Source organism: Triticum dicoccoides, chromosome 1B, assembly GCF_002162155.2.
Source record: "Triticum dicoccoides isolate Atlit2015 ecotype Zavitan chromosome 1B, WEW_v2.0, whole genome shotgun sequence".
NCBI classification, from domain to species: domain Eukaryota; kingdom Viridiplantae; phylum Streptophyta; class Magnoliopsida; order Poales; family Poaceae; genus Triticum; species Triticum dicoccoides.
Window position 1 is genome coordinate 463417282 of NC_041381.1, and position 8084 is coordinate 463425365.

The 8084-nt window shown below is 43.3% G+C and overlaps 1 protein-coding gene across 1 annotated transcript in view; it reads right to left on the reverse strand.

Moving 5' to 3' along the window:
- The window catches only part of LOC119341463 (AP-3 complex subunit mu-like), a 4575-nt gene extending 4387 nt beyond the window's left edge, over positions 1-188 (reverse strand). The window contains exon 1 of the mRNA XM_037613335.1: positions 33-188. Coding sequence (XP_037469232.1) covers positions 33-67 — 35 coding nt within the window. The 5' untranslated portion in view covers positions 68-188. The remainder of the gene's footprint in view (positions 1-32) is intronic.
- Between the last annotated feature and the right edge of the window lie 7896 nt (positions 189-8084).

Sequence of the window (8084 nt, forward strand, 5' to 3'; positions counted from 1 at the left end):
CGAAAATCGGAGGGCTGCGGCGCTGAGATTACCCGGAATCGGAGAGGAGGAAGACGCACTGCAGCATTCCGCTCCCTTTCGCGGCTGGGCGCGGCGGGATGGTGCGAGGATCTTAGGAGCGACCAGCGGAAAACGCCGTACCGGAGAGAAGAAGCAGGAGCAGTGGAACGAGGCGAACCTGGAGTCGTGACTTGGCTGAAGCTTAGTACGAACTACGAAGGGTGCTATTCGGTTTGTATGGTTAATCCGGTCAGTTTATGTGAAATTACCACAGATTTTTTTCCCTTGAAAATATCCACTGAACGTAATTCACCGAACTGAGCGACAACGGTGGACTTTAGTTCAGACACCAAACACTTCTGCTTTTTTATCTACACTGTCACTCTGTTTCAAATTATAAGATGTTTAGGATATTTCGATAAAAATTACATAAGTACTGAAATGAGTGAATAAACACACTAAACACACACACATATATGTATATATATATACACATTCCATTGAGAAAAGGTTTGAACACCTTATAATTTGAAACTGATGAGTAGTAATCGTGTGCATTGTGTGTTCATCGATACAAAATTAATCAATACAAAATACAAGATATACTTTTAGAAACATGGTACGAAATAAATGCAGCAAATATACGAGCAGACATGAAAAGTTTAGAACCCAGGTGAACAGGTTTCACCATGAAAACTTAACAATTTAAGCTATGCTTAGTTAAAAATATGTTTTAAAAGCATACTTAAAAACTATTTTTGACAGGAAAGCCACTAGTATACTTTATTGGTTTGTGAATAAACTTATACCGTTCAAAACTTCATCCAAAATAACACTGGAAGGACTACCATCCCAGAAAATTACAGATTTAGTACCAAAAGATTAGCGCTCTAACTTGTGTGTCAATTGATTAGCTTCCACCAGACAATGCTTGAACGAGGTCGATGCAATCCTTCTCGCAATCAAGAAATTTTTTGGAGCCAGGGTGGACATGCCGGGGCCATGGCTCTCCCCATGCTAATTCTTCAGAAAACAATCCTAGATTCTTAGCATAAAAATGGTTTATCTCTCTCATTGACTTCCTTGGTATAATATTTATGGTTTCATCCCTGATGGACTACAAATCTCGACGATTCCCGTGCATGGCTGAATGGTTTCCAGGCAATTAAATTCGACCGTCGTTGGCGAGCATCCCAGTCTCTTCAGAAGTTTCAGGACTCTCAACATTGCTATGGCTTCTGCCATTGTGGCATTGATCAAATGATCAAATAGCCAAGTAGAGCCCGCCAAAGCCTCGCCGATATTGTTCCATAGGACGCCGCAACTGCGCAAAAGCCATTCTTGAAGAAACAGGCATCAACATTTCGTTTGTAACAGCCACGAGATGATTTCCCCCACACATATTTAATGTGGTACTGGACTAGAAGGAACAACCTAGTCACTGGCGAAGCTTGATGAAGATTGTTGAAGGGGCTAATCAAAGTTGAAGAGGCGAAGAAGATAAGTTATGCATGAACTGTGAGAAATATTTGATATTTAAGCCTAATAATCAGGGGGACACTTAAGAGTTTTCCTGTAGTAGGGGTAAATGGCTCCCTTTGGCCCCAATGAAGCTCCACCACTGATGTTGGGGATATAACCATTGGTATGACCTGCCCAGGAGGGGCCGGGTTATACTTGCAAATATTCTTGAAGCCCAAGACCCAGGATATAGATGGCGGTTTAGTTAAGGGCCCAAGTGTTGGGGAACGTAGCAGAAATTCAAAATTTTCCTATGTGTCACCAAGATCTATCTATGGAGAGACCAGAAACGAGTAGAAAGAGAGTGCATCTACATACCCTTGTAGATCGCTAAGCGGAAGCGTTCAAGTGAACGGGGTTGATGGAGTCGTACTCGTCGTGATTCAGATCACCGATGATCAAGTGCCGAACGGACGGCACCTCCGCGTTCAACACACGTACATCCCGATGACGTCTCCCACGCCTTGATCCAGCAAGGAGAGAGGGAGAGGTTGAGGAAGACTCCATCCAACAGCAGCACAATGGCGTGGTGGTGGTGGAGGAGCGTGGCAATCCCGCAGGGCTTCGCCAAGCACCATGGGAGAAGAGGAGGAGAACTTGGGAGAGAGGGAGGGGCTGCACCAAAGGCATAAGGTATGTTTGGGAGGCCCTCCTACCCCACTATATATAGGGATCCCAAGGGGGGGGGGTCGCCAGCCCCTAGGAGATCCAATCTCCAAGGGGGCGGCGGCCAGGGGAGGAGTCCTCCCCCCCCCAAGGCACCTAGGAGGTGCCTTCCCCTGCTGGGACTCTTCCTTTAGGGTTTCCCCAGGCGCATGGGCCTCTTGGGGCTGGTGCCCTTGGCCCATGTAGGCCAAGGCGCACCCCCTACAGCCCATGTGGCCCCCCGGGGCAGGTGGCCCCACCCGGTGGGCCCCCGGGACCCTTTCGGTGGTCCCGGTACAATACCGATGACCCCGAAACTTGTCCTGATGGCCGAAACAGGACTTCCTATATATAAATCTTTACCTCCGGACCATTCCGGAACTCCTCGTGACGTCCGGGATCTCATCCGGGACTCCGAACAACATTCGGTAACCACATACAAGCTTCCTTTATAACCCTAGCGTCATCGAACCTTAAGTGTGTAGACCCTACGGGTTCGGGAGACATGCAGACATGACCGAGACGTTCTCCGGTCAATAACCAACAGCGGGATCTGGATACCCATGTTGGCTCCCACATGTTCCACGATGATCTCATCGGATGAACCACGATGTCAAGGACTCAATCGATCCCGTATACAATTCCCTTTGTCTATCGGTATGTTACTTGCCCGAGATTCGATCGTCGGTATACCGATACCTTGTTCAATCTCGTTACCGGCAAGTCACTTTACTCGTTCCGTAACACATCATCCCGTGATCAACTCCTTGGTCACATTGCGCATATGATGATGTCCTACCGAGTGGGCCCAGAGATACCTCTCCGTTTACACGGAGTGACAAATCCCAGTCTCGATCCACATAAAACAATAGATACTTTCGGAGATACCTGTAGTGCACCTTTATAGTCACCCAGTTACGTTGTGACGTTTGATACACCCAAAGCACTCCTACGGTATCCAGGAGTTACACGATCTCATGGTCAAAGGAAGAGATACTTGACATTGGCAAAGCTCTAGCAAATGAACTACACGATCTTTTGTGCTAGTCTTAGGATTGGGTCTTGTCCATCACATCATTCTCCTAATGATGTGATCCCGTTATCAACGACATCCAATGTCCATAGCCAGGAAACCATGACTATCTGTTGATCACAACGAGCTAGTCAACTAGAGGCTCACTAGGGACATATTGTGGTCTATGTATTCACACGTGTATTATGATTTCTGGATAATACAGTTATAGCATGAATAAAAGACAATTATCATGAACAAGGAAATATAATAATAATACTTTTATTATTGCCTCTAGGGCATATTTCCAACAGTCTCCCACTTGCACTAGAGTCAATAATCTAGTTCACATCGCCATGTGATTAACACTCACAGGTCACATCGTCATGTGACTAATACCCAAGAGTTTACTAGAGTCAGTAGTCTAGTTCACATCACTATGTGATTAACACTCAATGAGTTTTATGTTTGATCATGTTGCTTGTGAGAGAGGTTTTAGTCAACAGGTCTGAACCTTTCAGATCCGTGTGTTCTTTACAAATCTCTATGTCATCTCCTAGATGCAGCTACCACGCTCTATTTGGAGCTATTCCAAACAACTGTTCTACTTGGAGCTATCCTAAATTATTGCTCCATTATATGTATCCGGTCTCTCTACTCAGAGCTATCCGGATAGGTGTCAAGCTTGCATCGTCGTAACCTTTTACGACGAACTCTTTTACCACCTCCATAATCGAGAAAATTCCTTAGTCCACTAGTTACTAAGGATAACTTTGACCGCTGTCCTGTGATCTATTCATGGATCACTCTTGTACCCCTTGACTGACTCATGGCAAGGCACACTTCAGGTGCGGTACACAGCATAGCATACTGAAGAGCCTACGTCTTAAGCATAGGGGACGACCTTCGTCCTTTCTCTCTATTCTGCCGAGGTCGAGCTTTAAGTCTTAACTTCGTACCTTACAACTCAGGCAAGAACTCCTTCTTTGACTGGTCCATCTTGAACACCTTCAAGATCATGTCAAGGTATGTGCTCATTTGAAAGTATTATTAAGCATTTTGATCTATCCTTATAGCTCTTGATGCTCAATGTTCAAGTAGCTTAATCCAGGCTTTCCATTGAAAAACACTTTCAAAATAACCCTATATGCTTTCCAGAAATTCTACGTCATTTCTGATCAACAATATGTCAACAACATATACTCATCAGAAATTCTATAGTGCTCCCACTCACTTCTTAGGAAATACAAGTTTCTCATAAACTTTGTACAAACCCAAAATCTTTGATCGTCATCAAAGCATACATTCCAACTCCGAGATGCTCACTCCAGTCCTTAGAAGGATTGATGGAGCTTTGCATACTTATTAGCATCTTTCGGGATTGACAAAACCTTCCGGTTGTATCACATACAACCTTTCCTCAAGAAAATCGTCGAGGAAACAATGTTTTGACATCCTATCTGCAAGATTTCATAAATAATGCAGTAATCGCTAATATAATTCCAACAGACTCTTAGCATCGCTACGAGTGAGAAAATCTCATCGTAGTCAACTCCTTGAACTTGTCGGAAAACATCTTAACGACAAGTCGAGCTTTTTTTAATGGTAATTCTTACCATCATTGTCTGTCTTCCTTTTAAAATCCATCCGTACTCATTTGCCTTACGACCATCGAGCCGTTCTGCCAAAGTCTTCACTTTGTTTTCATACATGGATCCTCTCTCGGATTTTATGGCCTCAAGCCATTTATCGGAATCCGGGCCCACCATCGCTTCTCCATAGCTCGTAGGCTCATTGTTGTCTAGCAACATGACTTTCAAGACAGGATTACGTACCACTCTCAAGTAGTACGCATCCTTGTCATCCTACGAGGTTTGGGAGTGACTTGATCTGAAGTTTCATGATCACTATCATAAGCTTCCACTTCAATTGGTGTAGGTGCCACGGGAACAACTTCTTGTGCCCTGCTACACACTGGTTGAAGTGATGGTTCAATAACCTCGTCAAGTCTCCACCATCCTCCCACTCAATTCTTTCGAGAGAAACCTTTCCTCGAGAAAGGACCTGATTCAAGAAACAATCCTTTATTGCTTTTGGATCTGAGACAGGAGGTATACCCAACTGTTTTGGGTATCCTATGAAGATGCATTTATCCGCTTTGGGTTCTAGCTTATCAGCCTGAAACTTTTTCACATAAGCGTCGTAGCCCCAAATTTTTAAGAAACGACAACTTAGGTTTCTCTAAACCATAACTCATACGGTGTCATCTCAACGGAATTACGTGGTGCCCTATTTAAAGTGAATGTGGTTGTCTCTAATGCCTAACCCATGAACGATAGTGGTAATTCGACAAGAGACATCATGGTACGCACCATATCCAATAGGGTGCAACTATGATGTTCAGACACACCATTACACTATGGTGTTCCAGGCGGTATTAATTATGAAACAATTTCCACGATGTCTTAATTGTGTGCCAAAACTTGTAACTCAGATATTCATCTCTATGATCATATCATAGACATTTTATCCTCTTGTCACAATGATCTTCTACTTCACTCTGAAATTACTTGAACCATTCAATAATTCAGACTTGTGTTTCATCAAGTAAATATTCTCAACATCTACTCAAATCATCTGTGAAGTAAGAACATAACGATATTCACTGCATGCCTCAGCACTCATTGGACTGCACACATCAAAATGTGTTGCTTCTAACAAGTTGCTATCTTGTTCCATTTTACTGAAACCGAGGCTTTTCAGTCATCTTGCCTATGTGGTATGATTTGCATATCTCAAGTGATTCAAAAATCAAGTGAGTTCAAACGGTCCATTTGCATGGAGTTTCTTCATGCATATATACCAATAGACATGGTTCGCATGTCTCAAACTTTTCAAAAATGAGTGAGTCCAAAGATCCATCAACATGGAGCTTCTTCATGCGTTTTATACCATTATGACTTACATGGCAGTGCCACAAGTAAGTGGTACTATCATTACTATCTTATATCTTTTGGCATGAAAATGTGTATCCCTACGATCAAGATTCAATAAACCATTCCTTTAGGTGCAAGAGCACTTATTCAGGTTTAATACTAATCTTGATGGTAGAGGGAGCGTGCGATGTTAGATCACATCAAACTTGGAAACACTTCCAACACATATCGTCAGCTCACCTTTAGCCAGTCTCCGTTTTATTCCGTAGCTTTTATTTCGAGTTACTAACACTTAGCAACCGAACCGGTATCTAATACCCTGGTGCTACTAGGAGTACTAGTAAAGTACACATTAACATAATGTATATCCAATATACTTCTATCGACCTTGCCAGCCTTCTCATCTACCAAGTATCTAGGGTAATCCTGCTCCAGTGGTTGTTCCCCTTATCACAGAAGTACTTAGTCTCGGGTTTGGGTTCAACCTCGGGTTTCTTCACTGGTCAGCAGCTGATTTGCCGTTTCATGAAGTATCCCTTCTTGCCCTTGCCCTTCTTGAAACTAGTGGTTTCACCAACCATCAACAATTGATGCTCCTTCTTGATTTGTACTTTCGCGGTGTCAAACAACGCGAATATTTCAAGGATCATCATATCTATCCCTGATATGTTATAGTTCATCACGAAGCTCTAGCAGCTTGGTGGTAATGACTTCGGAGAAACTATCACTATTTCATCTGGAAGATCAACTCCCACTCGATTCAAGTGATTGTTGCACTCAGACAATCTGAGCACAAGCTCAACAATTGAGCTTCTCTCCTTAGTTTGCAGGCTAAGAAAATCGTCGGAGGTCTCAAACCTCTTGACGTGGGCACGAGCCTGAAATCCCAATTTCAGCCCTCGAAACATCTCATATGTTCCGCGACGTTTCGAAAATGTCTTTGGTGCCTCTACTTAAACCATTTAATTGAACTATCACGTAGTTATCAAAACGTGTATGTCCGATGTTCGCAACATCGACAAACGACGTTGGGGTTCAGCACACTGAGCGGTGCATTAAGGACATAAGCTTTCTACTGATCGCATAATCGCTACTATCAACTTTCAACTATATTTTCTCTAGGAACATATCTAAACAGTGGAACTAAAGCGCGAGCTTACGACATAATTTGCAAAAGGTCTTTTGACTATGTTCAGGATAATTAAGTTCATCTTATGAACTCCCACTTAGATAGACATCCCTCTGGTCATCTAAGTGATCACATGATCCGAGTCAACTAGGCCGTGTCCGATCATCACGTGAGACGGACTAGTCATCATCGGTGAACATCTTCATGTTGATCGTATCTACCATAAGACTCATGCTCGACCTTTCGGTCTCCGTGTTCCGAGGCCATGTCTGCACATGCTAGGCTCGTCAAGTTAACCCTAAGTGTTTTCGCTGTGTAAAACTGTCTTACACCCGTTGTATGTGAACGTAAGAATCCATCACACCCGATCATCACGTGGTGCTTAGAAGCGACGAACTGTAGCAACGGTGCACAGTTAGGGGAGAACACTTCTTGAAATTTTGTAAGGGATCATCTTATTTACTACCGTCGTCCTAAGCAAACAAGATGCATAAACATGATAAACATCACATGCAATCAAATAGTGACATGATATGGCCAATATCATTTTGCTCCTTTTGATCTTCATCTTCGGGGCTCCATGATCATCATCGTCACCGGCACGACACCATGATCTCCATCATCATGATCTCCATCATCGTGTCTTCATGAAGTTGTCACGCCAACGACTACTTCTACTTCTATGACTAACGCGTTTAGCAATAAAGTAAAGTAGTTTACATGGCGTTCTTCAATGACACGCAGGTCATACAATAAATAAAGACAACTCCTATGGCTCCTGCCGGTTGTCATACTCATCGACATGCAAGTCGTGAATCCTATTACAAGAACATGATCAATC